At 45.7% G+C, this 16,676-nt stretch overlaps 1 protein-coding gene across 3 annotated transcripts in view; it reads left to right on the top strand.

The window, feature by feature from the left end:
- MAPRE2 (microtubule associated protein RP/EB family member 2) overlaps window positions 1-16,676 on the top strand; it is a 122,073-nt gene that overhangs the window by 35,355 nt on the left and 70,042 nt on the right. Inside the window, exon 1 of one of the 3 annotated variants that reach the window (XM_001515564.5) lies at window positions 8,853-9,089. The exons of the other annotated variants lie outside the window; for them this stretch is intronic. Coding sequence (XP_001515614.1) covers window positions 8,971-9,089 — 119 coding nt within the window. The 5' untranslated portion in view covers window positions 8,853-8,970. Of the gene's footprint in view, window positions 1-8,852; window positions 9,090-16,676 lie in introns of those variants that run through there. 3 annotated transcript variants of the gene reach the window in all.

Here is a 16,676-nt window from a genome sequence, read left to right as displayed (position 1 = left end):
GCTCTGCCAATTGTCTGCTGGGTGGCCTCAGGCAAGTTATTTAACTTTTCAGTGCCTCAGTTGCCTCATCTGTAAAATGGGGATTGAATGGAAGGTCTCCCTCCTACTTGAACTGTGATCTCCATGTGGGACATGGACGGTGTCCCACCTGATTGACGTGTATATGCCCTAGTGCTTAGAATAGCGCTTGACACATAGCAAATCGTTAACAAATATTATAAGAAAGACCCAATAATGACCTTGGTTTCAGTCTGTTAGAGGTGTAATGGAGTGCCTCTCAAGGCAAATGGTGACCATCCAGGCTCTTTCTGTGCACTGGAGTATAGAGAACTGAACTGGCAGGCCCAACAAAGATGATAGGAAAATAAAGTGCTTGGCAATCACTTTTCCCATTGCCTTATTAGAGCATCTTTCTCCAAGTGTTATAAAAGTTCCCAGAGTTGTGATTCATCATGGAGGAATAACTCTGCCAGTCCCTTGGGTGGAATTTTTTTTTAAGTAAAAGAGCAAGGAATACTAAAGGTGACATAAAGAACTGTATTTTCATATGTTTTCATTCTTTTCCATGGATACTTTGGCATAAACATCTCTGCTGTTAGGTACTGGTTAGATCCAGAAAGGCAGACATTTCAGAATGCACCTAACTTTAGAGGTAGTTGTTCAGGCACAAACTATCAGTAGGTTCAAGAAGAATTTAGTTGAATCCATGGACAAGTGGGCCCTAATAGGTTTCGAGAGGGGAAAGTTTAGGCCCGAGAGGTGAAATCTCAGGATGGATGTCCAGGAGGGCAGTCATCACATGGTTCCTCCAAATCATCTTGCTGCAACAGAGACAGGTTTTGGGATCAGAATATTGGTCCAGCCTGCACAGTAATCACATTCACATCGTTTATGATTTTAGGGGATTGTAGTTGAGTATAGTGAAAATTGAATTACTCCAGATAGTGTACCATTGTATCTAAAGCTTCTCTTTGGATGTATCAGGATGTTCACATCTGAGGGGAAAATGGAAAAATATTTTCTATCCCCCCACCAACTCAGATGGCTGTGATTCTTTCTGTTGTTGTTGTTCTGAACCACACATTCCCAGGGATTTTGGGCCATTTCTCATATCTGGCACCATGGGGTTTAATCATTACAAATTTTTGTAGTAATAGCATATATGCAAAAGAATATTCACGCTCAGATTTCTACATGAGAAGAAAGCTTTTGTAATTTTATGCTCTCAATCTGTGCTAGATTTTTATGGTACTTCATTGATCGATACCTAATTCCATTTGAATTTACAACTTTATTAGCAAATTACAATGACCACTCAAAAAACCCAACCCTATTTAGATCTTGATTTGTTAGGAGAAAAGAAAATGTAGGTCTTGCGCACGAACAGATGTTGCGGGAAATCGCTACTAAATTTGTTTGCTGATACTTGAGTTTCTCCTTATTTTTAATGATATTCCATTATGGTTCACAGCATATTCTGCAGTGGAATGAATACTCTAGTTCTTGTCAGTGGTGCTTCAGGTGCAATAGAGGAGAGTATTATCTTTGCCAGTAGTTAATATGAAACAGTGGGTGATCAACTGACTGACAGTGAGACTACATCCATATGTGGCAGTTTCTTTGAGATCAAATCTCTTGCAAACTTGCACGCTTGACCATGAAAATCTTGTAGGTGTGCCTTTTCTTGTCCCTTTCCATTGACACTGCAGTGCCATTCCGGCGAGCATTGCTCAGACACAGATGGTTAGGAAAGGAAAGGTATGTTCTGTCCCCTGCAGGGTGAACACTTCTTAAGTGGTCTTGGGAGGACATCTAAACTCGATGCCGAGTTCTTCTGATAGCGGTTGTGTATTTTGTGGGTGGGAGTGAACCAGGAGATCATTTCGGTTCTCCCATAGGATGAAATCTGAAGAAACAAAGCATGCAAACTCTTACGATTTTGCTTTATTTTACAGTACCTTTGCCTACTTAGAAAATAAATGGTGGGACTCTCTAGGCCTTTTTAATAAAACTTACTTTGACTCTTGAAGCGATTTTAATGAAGCCAAGCTTTTCACCTTGCACAGTTTTGTAATGCTGAATTTTTTTCTCTATTCATCCAGGGGATTGGCTTTATTTGTAAAATACAATGAGTATGGATACACAGCTGTTTTATAACTGCTCTGTGGTTCACTGGCTACATTCCATGTCATTGCATTCAAATTTAGGGGAATCTTCGTAAGGACTTGTGACTGTTGTGGGAGGCAGCTACAGAATGATTTACTGAGCACGCTGCTTTTTGGCTTCATGTACAGAATGCAAGTTACTATCCAAAATGCAGTTTCCAAGTCCAGGTGGCCAGCCAGGCCGAGTGACTTATGCACCCCAGGTAGCTATCGTCAGACTGCATCGAAACGTGACTATTTTTCTGACCACTTAGAAGTGATGATTCTTACTTGGCCCAGTGCAGACCGCAAAGGGGAAGGGGAACCCCCAAGGGTAATGGATTTTAACTGAAATCCTAATTCAAGCCCGATTTAGAGGCAAGCACTACTGCATTGCTATTTCTGTCTTTTTCCCAGTCTTGTCTTTCTCCAAGCGTGTTTTTCCAAGATGATGTTATGATGACCTCAGTCGGCAGCCATTCTGTATTTAGTGCAGAAGATAGGTGGAAGAAGCAATAGGCTTTTCCAGATTGGAATTGGGTAATTGGGTGCCCTTGGCTCTGAGCTGGCCATGAGCTGTTAGACTTGCTTAAAATAGTGGCACAGTGGCTCATGACTTGCTACGTGGCTAATCCCAATGTAAAAATAGCACGTAAGGGAATTGCTGAGAGTTGTCATCCTCCGTCTGGCGTTCCCTGGCAGGGCCAGTCTCTATTTGCCTTCAAGAGCAGGGTTGGAGTGGAGCTATGAAACACACAGCAGATGTGGTTCCCCTAGAACAAGTGGGGTTGTGTGGGGAACTTGATGGCTTGCCTGCTTCGAAAATAAAGAAGGTTCCCCACCTCATTTATTCTTTTCTCCCTTCCAGACGGGGCCTAGGCCTGGCCCCTGCCACCAGAGGGTTATTTTCCGCGTTGATGCCACGTCTGTCTGTTATTCCCCAGTTGTGCACTGCAAGCTATATGCAGCTGCGGGCCATAAACGAAGGTGAAGAGTGGGAGTGACGGGGCCGATCCAGGAAATATTTGAGGACACGGGGTACTAGTTGAAACGATGACTAATACCCAAAATAGACTAAGCCTTGTGCAACAGCTCCTGTAGAGGAAAGCGGTTCCAGCTCCGCTAATGGAGGAGGGGTGGGTACACCACTGCCCAGCTCAGTGACCCAACAGCCCACCGTCTGCCTTCTGGCTCCCATTTGCCCAGAAAGTCTGGGCGGGCAGTGGGGAAGGCACCTGCTATCCTACCAACTTTCTTGGGGCACCATTCTGGGCTGCCAAATGGACCTTTTGGATATTGGCTACGCTGAGAGATCATCGGCCTGCTCACCTCCTAAAGCCAACCCACCAGTACCCGGGTAGCCTTGGCATCACAGCCAAGTGTTGGTGGACCAGTCAGTCATATTTATGGAGTGCTCACTATGTGCAGTGCAGTCAGTCAATTGTATTTATTGAGCCCTTATTGTGTGCAGAACATTTTACTAAGTGCTTGGGAAAGTTCAGTACAACAATAAACAGTCACATTCCCTACTCACAGGGGGCTTGCAGACTAGAGGGAGACAGACATCAATAGAAAGAAATTAAATGACAGATGTGTACATAAGTGCTTTGGGGCTGGGAGGGGCGAAGAGCACAGGATGCAAATCAGGATGCCCTGCCCACAATGAGCTTATAGTCTAGAGGATGAATTTACAGTCTAGAACCCTATACTAAGATCTTGGAAAAGGATAATAGAATTGGTAGACATGATCCCTGGCCACAAAGAGTCTACAGGCCAGGGTGGGCCCTGCTGGAGCGGGTGTATGGTTCATTCATTCATTTGTATTTATTGAGCACTTACTGTGTAGAGCACTGTACTAAGCACTTGGAAACTACAATTCAGCAATTAGAGACACTCCCTGCCCACAACGGTAACCACTTGAGAAGTTCTTTGGTGATCAGAACATCCATTAATTAGAGAAATTACGGAGTCAGTGTCTTTCATGAGCCTCGCATTCCTTCAGCTAGCGCAAAGGATGAAAAAGAAGCTCTGAGTGATTTTACTTCTGTATGTTTTAGGTTTGTTTATGAAAAGGACTATGATAGGGAATCCAATCTCATTTCTGTTCCTCGCTCTACCTCTGACTTTGGAGTTTCATAAAATTGAACCCCTGTTTCCCACCACCTTACCCTATTTTCTTTTCTTGAGGATATAAAGGGGGACATCTAAGAGCATTAAATAGGCAGAAGGTCTTAATATAAACTTACTCAAAGTAGCAGAAATTAGCCAAAAAAGTGCCTCCCTAATCAGTCAAATAATATTTATTGAGCACTCACTAAATGGAGAGTGTTGGGCTAAGCACTTTGGAAAGTACCGGGAAGTTAAAGACCCAGTCCCTGCCTTTACAGATCTACCGTATGAAAGTGTAGAAAAAGATTTGTGTAGTGTTGGTTAGAAAGAATCTCCCTCTACTCAGTATCAATCACCCTAATAAATACTAAGTAACATGACTGTTAGTCCTGGTGTGAAGGGGCAATATTTAGTTAGAGGTATTTAAGTGAGAGCATGGAAGGTATGGCAAAGGTCTCATTGCTTAATTGCTGTTCAGTTTGTATTTCCTCCCGATGTCTGGTGTGTGCCTTGAGGTGTATGGGTGTGTGTAATTCCAACCCTGTTGTGTGGTTTCATTTCCAAAGCTTCGCCCTGAGCCTGAGTCACTGTTCATTTAAAATTTAGAGAAGGTGAGTGTAGACAAAAATTGCAGGGAGGCGAGTTATGGGGTGAGAACAGAGTCTCCTGAATTCTGCTCTGTTCTGTCACCTAGCCTGCTCAGCAAATGTTAGTTGTTAATTTTGGTATGATTAGCCACCCAGCCCTTGATGCCGGGGAAGCCATACTTGAAAGCATTTTCTGACTGGAACTTAGTCCTCATAAATTATCATGGTTTTCAGTTGAACTCCTTCCTTGAAACAAATGCCAAGCGAGTTGTTTTAATTCTCCATTTTTATATTTTATTTAGATGAAGTCAGAAATAGCATGGGATTTCTTCTCGATTACTCACTTCTAAGATTCCCAGCTGCTGGCCTCATGTTCACATGGGACCCAGAGGAAAGAAGTCATCCCACTGCAAACAGTTCCATGAACAGTTCTGCACACATGACTTTTTGGAGAAGGCTGTGAGAGTCAGGGAGGCCCACTGTCTGCAGTAATACTCGGGCTGCCAACAGATAAACTGGGATCAGTGTCTTCCGCGTGTTTAAAAGGAGGCCAGAGATGCTGGCTCACTCTGTCTCAGGTTTTTGAACTTTATGAACCTCAGTTTATTTTAAGGCCAGTGATGAAAAGGAGGGAAACGGGACCCTCGCAATCCTTTTTGAGAACCCTCATTCCCGAGGTGGTTTTTGTTTTTTAAGAGTCCCTGAACTTCTTGAAAGCATCCTTCTATCAAACTGGATGGTCATTTGAGCTGGTGTGGGGGATCTGGGCTATTCTTAGGAGAGTACACTATAGCTTTAAACAGACACAGTCCCTGCCCACAACGAGCTTACAATCTAGAGGCTATCCTGGAAACGTGGCTGTACCATGTTTCTTTCATCAGTGCATATAGCCTCTTTCCTTGCCCTGGCCAGGCATTATTTTAGGAAGAGAGAAAAAGGGTAGATTGGAGATTTTTAATTTTTTATAAAGCGAACTTAAATGTTTTTAAGCAAGACAGTCCTGAGCTTGACATTTTTCTCCTAGTTTGTAGAAACTTAGAGGAATTGTGTGATATTTTCATTTCAGTTGGTTTCAGTAATTGATCAGAGTTTCAAACAATTAATTTTGCAACTGTCTTCTCCGCTCATTGGAGGCCAGGTAGTGAAACCACCATTCTTAACTTCTGGTCCAGAATAAATCACTGCTTGCCATGGTGAAGGGCAATCTGCAAACCTGGATCCGTCGGTTAAGCATGGATTCCATCCTGGACTCTCTTTTAGAATGTAATTTTGTGTAAATGTTTAACCTTTTTTTTTTTGGTATGACCTATAACTGGGGAAGGCCAAACTTGCCACTTAGTGGAAATCGGGGGGGAAAAGAGTTTTCGATTCTACATCTCCCTCTGCTTTATATCCTTCTTGGGTGCAAAAATGGCATTTTTGTATTCCAAGCTGGTAAGTAGGAGCCAGTATTTTATGAGTTAAATAGAAACCAGATTTTCCCATCTCTGCTGTCGACTGAGAAGATTTCTTCAGCCCCTTCTCACTCGTCATTCACAGGTACTGAGTCTGTGACCCTGCTTTATTAATAAGTATTTAAAACTTGAAAGAGCCCCATATAACATTTATAGGGCTCCTCTTTGTGAGATCTAAAGAAGAGACCAGGGAAGAGCTACCAAAACAAAGTGGGTGAACCAAAAATGAGTGAAAGGAGTCTGGAAATTTGAAGTTGATGATTTTAAAATGTGTCTCTCTCCACCTGACCCTATCCCAAAAAGAGGAAAAGGCTCTGTGGAGAGTAAGTATGGTTTCAAGACACGGAGGGTTGAGTAGCCAGAATAATGAAAGCAAAAGAAAAGCTTTTGTGCCATCCCCACCATGCCTCTGTCACACTGTATAATATAAGGCTTGCCTTTTTTGTTTTAACTAAATAAAAAATACCGGTGTACTCATGTCTCCATGCCTTGTAAAACCAGCTTCTCTCAGATCAAAATTGGATCCATATTCCCTTTAAAAAGAAATCAGAGCCCCCCACCCCCACCCCACATCTCCCATAACACAAATGCGAGCTGTAACCTGGAAGGATGAAGCAATAGCATCAAGGGTGAAGCTAAAAATAAAATATTGAATGGTAAAAAAATTAAGTAGTTATGTGTGCCCTCTTCATGTTTGGATCGTATCACTACCATCTGGGAACTGAATGTGAAATCATTGTGAGAGGCTCATTTGATACTAATTCCAGAAGCTTGATACCAGAAATAACTCAGTATTACCAAGGAGATTTGGGATGGAGGATTATCAGGCTTGGTTGTTTTCAATAAATGTGCCACAAAACAATAAAGCCAATAACTGCACAAAGAGGAGAATGCGAGGGCCGCATCTGGGTGTCTGCTGCTGAGGCTGTTTTCTGATTACCGTAATACCTTTATCCCCCCAAAATCCCAAACTGGAGCAATCAGGAGCAATTATTGCAGTCAGGAGCAATAATTTGAGACCCTCTTATGTGCAGGGCCCTGAACGTAGTATTTAGGGAGAGTACAGTAGAACTAGTAAGTCTGATCCCCACCCTTCGGGCGCTTACAATCTGAACTAACATCTCTGAAGCCATCTGTCCGTCTGGAGGGGAGTGTTCACCCAGAGGAGGGAGTACTGAGTCCGTTTAGCTTTCTTGGTGCAGCCACTTCCATGCTTCCAAAGCTGATGAAGGCAACTCTCTGAAGAAGGATGTACTGCATTGTCTTCTGCCCCTGTGCCATGCCCTCCTTCTCTCCCGCACTCCCCTCCTGTAATCACATATTGGGTGGTGTGGTAGTTTTGTTTACGGCGGGAGAGAATTCCCACATGAATAATAGCGTGCAACTCTGTTTAGTAGCATCGGGTGGCCTGGGTAAAGGTTTGTCTAGGACCACGAGTGACTAAAGGTTTCAGAAAGGGCTGTTTCTAAGTGACTGCGCTCAGCAGTCCCTCTAGGCAGCCGTACCCCCTTAAATCAATTTGTGAAAAAAATCATAACATTCAGAATGGAAACAATGAAAGCTTCCTCTTTAGAGAGTGATCATTTTTAAAGGGGAAGATGTTTGATTTAAGTGTGTATATGTGAGGGGAGGGTGGGTGGCTGGGGGTGGTAAATATTTTAACCCCTTTGCCCCCAACAGCCATTTCTGGTGGCCGCCCACCCAGTCATCTTGTTCTCACACCCAAAGCAGTCGAACCAACTTCAGCCAAGTGCAGTACCTGGCCTTGAAGGAGTTAATAGTGCCCCCCTTCTGTCCATTCACCCCCCCACCATTGCATGAATCGTTCTTTTGTGTACACAGCTGCAGTCGGAGTATAGGACGAAAAGGAAATGGTTAGAGGAAGAGCTGGTTTTCAGACAAGGCAAGTCTGCAGTGGGGGGAGGAGGAGGAAGAAGAAGAAGAAGGTGGGGGGAAAGCTGGTGGTTTCCATGCCAGATGTAGGCCTGTGCCTGCTGGGAGAGGCTGGTGTGGTGGTGGGGGCGATTCTTCATTCATTCAGTAGTATTTATTGAGCGCTTACTCTGCAGGGCACTGTACTAAGCGCTTGGAATGGACAGATAGAGACAGTCCCTGCCCATTGACGGGCTCACGGTCTAATCGGGGGAGACAGACGGACAAAAACAATAGCAGAGCCCTTCCCTGGGCAGGGATTGTTTCTCTCCGTTGCCGAATTGTCCATTCCGAGCGCTCGATACAGTGCTCTGCCCAGAGTATGCATTCATTCATTCATTCAATAGCATTTATTGAGCGCTTACTGTGGGCAGAGCACTGTACTAAGCGCTTGGAATGGACAAATCGGTAACCGAGTAAGCACTCAGTAAATGCTATTGAATGAATGGCCGGGGGACCGGGGGGGGGGGGGGGGTGAAAATTGGGGAGGTAGGATGAGTTAGCCGGTTGCCATGGTGACGAGCCCCGTCACGTGACCAGGGTGCTGCTCCGGGCGGTGTGACGTCAGCAGCAGCAGCAGCGGCGGCGAGCAAGGAGGGGAGCAGCAGAGCGAGCAGGAGAGAGCCGGGGAGAGAGACACAGCGGGTTGGAGAGGAGAAGGAGGAGGAGGAGGAGGCAGAGAGGAGGCGAGGCAGCCCACCTTCCCCCCAAGCCAGGCTCCTTTCGGCCCCTGGGAGCGCGCCAATGCCCGGCCCGACCCAAACCCTGTCCCCCAATGGAGAGAACAACAACGACATCATCCAGGATAACGGGACTATCATTCCGTTCAGGAAGCACACGGTCCGCGGGGAGCGGTCCTACAGGTAACCGGGGGCCTCCGGAGGGCGGGGGCGGCGTGTACCGGGCGTGTGCAATGGGTGGGTGGGCAGGGTGTGCGCGCCCCGGCGGGGCCGGTCGGCCCAATTACATAACCCAGCCCCGATGCTGCTGCTCCCGCTGCTGCTGCTGCTCCTGCTGCTGCTGCTGCTGCTGCTGCTGCTGCTGCATTAGCTCCCTCTAAAAATAATCCCGGGAAAAATCACGCCCCCGCCGCCGCCTGCAAGAGGCGGATTCGGTGGTTTTCCCTAGGCCCTTCGGTCAGGACCGGTGGAGAGCAATTTGGGGGGCGCGCCCATCCCTCCTTCCACGCCTACATATCGAGCAAAGGGCATGCCCCGAGCTCTCCCCCACCACCCCCGATAAGGCAACTGGGCTCCGATTCTTCCCCCGCCAGAAAATATTCAATAGTATTTAATTCAGTAGTATTTAGTGAGCGCTTATTATGTGCGGAGCACTGTACTAAGCGCTTGGAATGGACAATTCGGCAACAGAGACGGTCCTGCGCCCGAAAGCAGCGGGCCGGTGGATGGAGCTTGTGCCCGTGTAGGCGTGTGTCTCTCCCTGTCTCTGTGTGTGCAAGGGGAAAAAAAAAATGGAATCCTCCCCATTAAACTGCAGTCCGTGGTGTTAAACCGCCAGATTGATGGAGCTTTGTAAGAATTCCCGCCCGCTGATTGGTGGAAGGGTTGACAGCAGAGGTCATGATGGCAACCGTTCGCTAAAATTTCCTCCCCCCAAACCCCAGGTTTATTCGAAAGGAACAGAGCCGCAGCCCTTCTGGAAAGATGGGGCTGCTCTGCCTTCTCTTCCCTCCCGAAAGCACGGCCAGGGGTTGGGTGGGTGGGAGTGCCCTGCCTTCCCTAGAGGAAGGTAATTCCATGGGTTGGTGGGTTTTTTTGGACTCTGCCTTTGAGGATGGGGCTGGTCTTTGTCACTGTATTGTTCTCATTTTTCGACTAACGATTTGGCATCTCCCGTTGGCGGTGTTTTTACATTGACAGCTAAGGATATGTTCCAGGAGATAAGCTCATTAAAATTGTTTGCATTGTTCGATAAGGGTAACAATGCGGTGGGGAATACAACTTGAGTTTTCTGTGGTCTGAGCTGCGGACTTGATATGATTTCATCGTATTTCCTCAAGTTCTTTTGCAGTTGGGTGGTTATTTTTAAAGGTTACCTTGATAGTGGCAAACAATGCATTCACTTCGGGAGAGGGAGCACAAGAGCATCCTCTCAGCCAGTGAGCAACAGGAAATAACTCTTCTTTAGAGCCTTCATTTAAACATTCAGATCCCCTAGACGGCTGTGTAATAATGTTGGAATATTGTAAAACAGTATATGGATCAAGAATGCTCACTTCCTTCCTGCTATGCCTGGAATAAGAACAGGCCCTCCTTTTCATTTCTTCTTAAGCGTAGGTTATTCCTAACCTTTGCCTGTCATCACCAACCATTCTGCAGTTTTTCTGGACTTTTAACCTTAAAGGCACCGATGTCTCCCAGGTTCTTCTTCCCAATAACCCTGATCTGGTCCTCTGAAGGGTCCAAGGGTTTGTTCCACCCATACCGTACTCCCAAAGCGGTCTTCCCTTTCTGGGGATTCCCTCTTCCTGCAGGCCTTCTCAACTGACAGCTGGCTTCATTTGTGGTGGTGTTTTTTCTTTACCCTTTGGTTCTGGGGGCGGAAAAACTTGAAATTTGCACACCTCCAATTTTGAAAGGAGGAATTTTAAAATGCTGATTTTCTTTTTAAACCTCCTTCAGTTAAATTGCTTTTCCCAGCAGTGTGTGTAAACCCCTCATTCTGTGCATGATGTAAAGCCTGGCCAGGTAGACTTGGTGTTTGAGGAAGCCTGGATTTTCACCACATGGGCAAAAAGACGTTCGATGCTAGAGTTGACTGTCCAGAAATGGCAGTTCAGAATCTTCCAAAGCCAAACACCATCTTCGTTATTAGCAAACACCTGGGCTCTTTAATCTGATTCTTTCATTTCTCAGCAAGGTAGTGGGTTACAACGAATTGGTGGTGTTTTTCCTACCCTTGTCTTAAGGCTGGAAATTATGGGTACAGATTCAGGGTAGATACTAATTTTAGTATAAAGATCTGAAGCCGTGCCAAGGCTACTTACAACCTCAAGGGAATAACTTCATGTGTGGAAGCTGTGCTAAAAGTAGAGTAAAGGTTGAAAGAACACTTCTCATTTACACAGCCCAGGGCAAACCTTTCATGTGTTTTAGATTCTGGGCTTCATAAAATCCCTTTGTCTGACTTTGTTGTAAGTTGGTGAAAAATGTAGCATTTCTCTGCACCCTCATAATATGTCTGTCATTTAAATAGGACATTCAGAATAACTTGTCCTATTTTGGAAAATTTTAATGAGCATGAAAGGCAGTGTTGGGATTTAGCCATGCTGGGCACACCTTAATTTTGAAGGTTTGAGGCCACCTTCAATGATAAAATAAGTGTTTTGAGGTAGAACGTCAACTTTGAAGGAGCAAAAGGCACAGAGTTCAGAACTGGGAATCACTATTCCATTCCAGCCTTAGTTTGTCCACTCCTTTCTCCATTTGGATCTGGGAAATGGAAATAATGAGCTCTCTCTGCTGCCTCCTGAGGGATCCTGTGAATTTGTTCCTGGGGAAGAAAGGTGAGAATTAAGGTAAAAGGATGCTTTTGGTGTTACTAAAGCAAGTAATATCACCCCCTCTGAAAGAAGGCAGTGCCGCCTGCTCGGGGAGAGCCATGGTCTCGGAGCTAAACTGGGCACCGACTGTACCTTTTGCTGAAGGGGGGAAGCTGGAAGGCTATTGAACTGCCAAGATTATTTCCTCCAGCAAACACTGCAGGCCCATGGGGAACCTCCATTCAAACGGGGCTCTTTTAATGTGTGTGCGTGATTGTTCACATTTGCACTACCCCGCTGTAGCAAACATACAATCAGACATGGTCCCTGCCCAGACGGCCGTTGATCTAAACCAGGCCTGTTTTCCCAACCTGAAGGCGAGTTGAAGTTACGATCGACTTTCTTCCCTCTGATTTTGTGTTGAAAGGAGTGAGCGTGCATGGGATTAGAACACACGCAAAAAAGAATTGCATCATTCCAATGGAGTCACTGGCCTCCACCCGAAATTTACCCTGTCGTCGGTTGAGAGGGACTGATTCTTCACTTGAGACTTGAGTAATAAGGGAGGCAGAGCTGAAGACACAGCAGAACTATGCGTGCATGTTTACCCAGATCTTGACCCAGAACTGGGTCAGTTTCTCCTCTGCCCCCTGCTCTCTCACCACATTAATGAGCAGTAGGAAGCCAGATCATTTAAGTGGTGCTTAAGGAAAAGTTATAATGGAGATCTCGGGTGCAACAGTTCAAATTTAGGTAGAGAAGATGATGTGGATTTCCTTAGAGAAGCCTCTCCGGGTACTGTTGTTGCCTCAGATGCTGTGGAGGAATCATGTTTTAATTGGCCCTGTGCCCACTAATCATCTTTATTTGCATACTCAGAACATTCAAGAATGAATGTGTTTAGAATCTTGGGAACTATTTTAGGCTTGGTTGTACACAAGATTCCATCCAACACAAATTAGTTAAAATCTTTTGTCATAAATGCTTCCCCCCAGTACATGCCCCTCTTAAATTTGTGAAGCAAAAATAAGAATTGAAATCTAAAGAATTTGGTTTGATTTTCAATTTTAATATAACAAAATGAATTAATGTTGAACAGGATTTTACTCTTGTAATTTATAAAATTCCCATCGTGATCATTTTACCCTAGGATTGGCACCTTTGACAACTACTGAACGGTGCAAACTATTCCCACCAACACTAATGGTGTATGATCTTTTTCGATGTGGTCAGGTGAGCTTTCAGGTGAGCCAAGTTGGATTCTTAGGGACCATAGAAATATAAACGTTGAATGTGTCTCCCTTTCTCAGTGCATTGACCCTTAGTTTCAGAATCAGTTTCTTCCTAGTTGACTATGTTCAGTGGGGATTGTTCTCTTAGAAAAGTGGTTTGGTTTGAGATTCTTCTAGGCCTTGAGTGGGTAAGGACGTTGCCTCTCGTACTATCGTTTTTCTTCTTTCTTGAACTGGCTCACGGGATAACTACGTAGGGCATCCCTTATGTGGATCAAGTTTGACTGCTGGCGACTAAGGACACCTTGTCAGGGCCTTGGGGGATATCACTTTACCTCCTTTCCCTTACTTTACCTCCTTTCCCTTTCAGTACCCTGCCCTTTGTTAGGTTGGAGTGGTAAAGCTGGGAAGACCTACCTCCAGTAGCAAAGGGTGGAGGCTCCAAGCTCTCACAGCTGCAATTCAGGCATATGAGAAATGTTCTGAGAAGTAATTAGAGGTGTGGAGTGGCCTCTGAATGCTGGGCTCCTTCCTGGTGTTTAAAATATGGAACTAGGGAGCTTTGGATGAGGGCATCGATCCAGGTCACATGACCCCTTTCCTTCAGCAATCACGGTAAGCCAAACCTCCGAAGATGTGGCAGAGCCTGGAACAGCTGGAAAACAGCAGAAGACAGAACAGCCTGGTGCACACAGAATTCAGACTCTTAGAGCAGAGGCTCTGAAAGCGGAGACAAGTGAAAGTAGTGCCAGGTTTTGTGCACAGCAAAAGCTGCTGTGCAGCAAGGGACAGTCTGAATATGCTGATGGTGTGGACGGGACAGTGGGCCACAAATGGGTCTTATGAATCACATTTGGATAAAATCTCACCATTAGCTGCCAAGTCTCTGACCCTCAAAAGACAGCTACGTACTGGGCGATTTGAAAAGATTTGCATGACAATGATGGAGATTCCTTCCTCTTCTCACCAGGCCTCTGCTCTCCAGAGCAGGTGACCATCTGACTCATTCTCAACCCCCTGCCAACAGAATTGCTTCTTTCCCTCTCTCGACTTGAGCTGGGCATGTTTTTCTCCGAGATTTGGAGTTCCACTGGAGTTTTTATAGCCTCGTTTGAACTCTTTCCGTAATTCTCCCTTCCTCTCCTATTTTCCTCTCTCCTCAACCCAAACAAAATTCAGAATTTTTTTATTACTCAAAGGTTTTGTGTTGGGTGTGGGGATGTGTGGAGAAACAGCGGTAGTTAAGGTTTTAAATTCTTCATCCCAAGCTGAGAAGATTTATGCAGTCCTGGAGCATACTGACACTCGCAGGTCCACTTTGCAGTTAGAAAGTCCCGTGCCCTCAGCGAATGTTAACGTGAACATTGGACCAAGTGGCAGTTAATATAACCTGGATCATGGGGCACCAGAGAGGGAGATTATCCTTTCTTCTGTCCAATACATGAAGAAAATGTTCCAAAATTTTACAGTTGTTATTGCTAATTTACTCCTTCTTCTTTCATCCCATCTTTCCTTTTTCTGGACCCCAATTTGCCCCTCCCCCCTTCACTCACTCACGATGAAAACTCCAAAGCTCCATTATCCAGAACTTCTGGATATGTGGGTATTCTGGACACTCAAAGGATTTTTCCCACTAAATCACTATGCAGACTCCCAGGAACAGAGCAAGCTGAAATGGGCAGCCAGTAGGCAGCCTAGCCTGAGAAAGCAGAGGAGCACACAGTAAGTGCTCAATAAATACGATTGATTGATTGATTAGTGTGGGCAGGCCACCTGACTTGCAGCAGATCCACAGGAGATCCAAAACCTGTTGCCCTTTGGAGAAAAGCACCATCCAGCTTCTGAGGCTAAAAGCCAAAAAAAAAAAAACCCGAAAGTAGTACCACAGTTCACCAATAGTTCCTACAAATGTCAGCTTCAGGTGCAGACCAAAGGACTATCTTTCCCAATACTTAATATGGAAGAGTGGCTGGTTACATATCAGTCTTCTCTGTGACACCTAAACTTATGCTTAGTAACACTGTCAATATGAAGATTGTTGACTTTAAGGTTCTCCTGTAGACTGTCAGCTTCTCGGGCAAGCATCACATCTACCAACTCGGTATCGTGCTTTCCCCAGTGTTTAGTTCGGTGCTCTGCATATAGGCGCACGATAAATGCCATGAATTGATTGATCATCATTACTAGTATTTATTGAGCCCTTACTATGTGCAGGACACTGTACTGATCACTTACTAATCACTGTATAAATCACTGGGAAAGTACAGTGCAACGAGGACAACAATTTGGTGAACAGGTTCTAGAACATTCAGTTATCAAGAATTGCAGAAACCTAATTTGGTGCCATGTTAGGCAGGTGGGCTACTCTTACTGTGCCTGGCTGCTGCTCCTGTGGCTGCTAGTCATTATGGAGACATGTTCTGGAGGGTACCCAAGGGTCTGAAGCTGCATAGGTTACTGATAAGGAGACCTAGGCAGGATTAAACTGTAGGCCACTGTAGCTCTAGGGGCCGTGGAAAGCAGGGATGCTGAAATGGCCTCATGTTCAGGGCTGCTCCAAGCATCACTAAGAATGTCTGCTGGGCGCCTCTGAGAATTGGGGGTCTTTCCGAAAAGTAACCCAAGCTGTCTGCGGCAGCGTTAGGCTCCCTAACAGGCTTCAAAATCTGGTCTCTACTTTCCAAAAAATGAAGTAATTGGGATCTGGGGGGTGTCCCAAGATGTGAGCCTTCTGCTACATGTGTCCTTAATATTCAAAATGGGGTGAGCCATTTCTGACACACGTGTAACCATGTCTAACCAGGCACTCCTTACACCCTGTGCATAGGGGAAGATCATCTTTGCCTGGGCAGTTGTAGCTGCTGTTGGCTTGTGGTTTAACAGGCCGCGTGCACCTTCCTGTCTGGTTTCTGATTGCTGCAAGGCAGCTGGTCTGATTGGGCTGTTTCTCAGCCTTCCGTGACTCTGCTGCTTTGCTAGATGCTGTGCCTCATCTGACATCCCCTATTTACTGTTGTATTGCTGCAACGGGCCATATTATATCTGCTTAGGTGTCCTGTTGCCATCTCGTCTTTTCCCTTGTCTAACCATCAGAGCTGTCGCATCATGCATCACTTCAGTGCTGGTGGGCTAGATGGGTTTTCAGACACTTTGCTCAAAGTCTCTGAGAGCCCACTCCGTGGGAGAGATTGATCTGCAGCATTAGGAGCGGTTCTTCCAGCCTTGCTCCTCGCGGCTCTCTGTCTGACCATACCGGAGAGTTTCCATCCAGGGTTGCAAAAGTCTCATATGGTGCCTATATGCCCCATTAGGCCTTTGAAGCCTGTCCTCTCCCAGTCTTCTTCCTCTGTAAAAATCTTGGTTCTCTTTTTTTTTTGCTCCATCACTCAAAATAAAATGGCCTGCCCTACCTACCCTCCTACTCTCTCATTGCATCCGTGCCGGGGGGCCTGGACTATGTGCATTAATAGCGGCAGTGGGTGGGCTGAGCGTGGATCGGGGGTGACGCACAATCACTTACCCTAGGGCCCCCGACTTACATGGCAGAGGAGAAAGAAAGCAAGCTATATTCTCAAATATATTCTCTCTCTCTCTTCCTCTCTTCCCTCCTCCACCTCCACCTCGCTTTCCTTTTGCCACCTCTTTTTTCTCTCCCTGATCATTTGCCTCATTAGTTGGGTGGGACAACCACCAATTTCTCCAACCCTCCCTGCTTC

This window comes from Ornithorhynchus anatinus, chromosome 7, assembly GCF_004115215.2.
Source record: "Ornithorhynchus anatinus isolate Pmale09 chromosome 7, mOrnAna1.pri.v4, whole genome shotgun sequence".
NCBI classification, from domain to species: domain Eukaryota; kingdom Metazoa; phylum Chordata; class Mammalia; order Monotremata; family Ornithorhynchidae; genus Ornithorhynchus; species Ornithorhynchus anatinus.
Note: the sequence above shows the minus strand (reverse complement) of the source record. Positions and strands in the feature narration are given on the sequence as shown.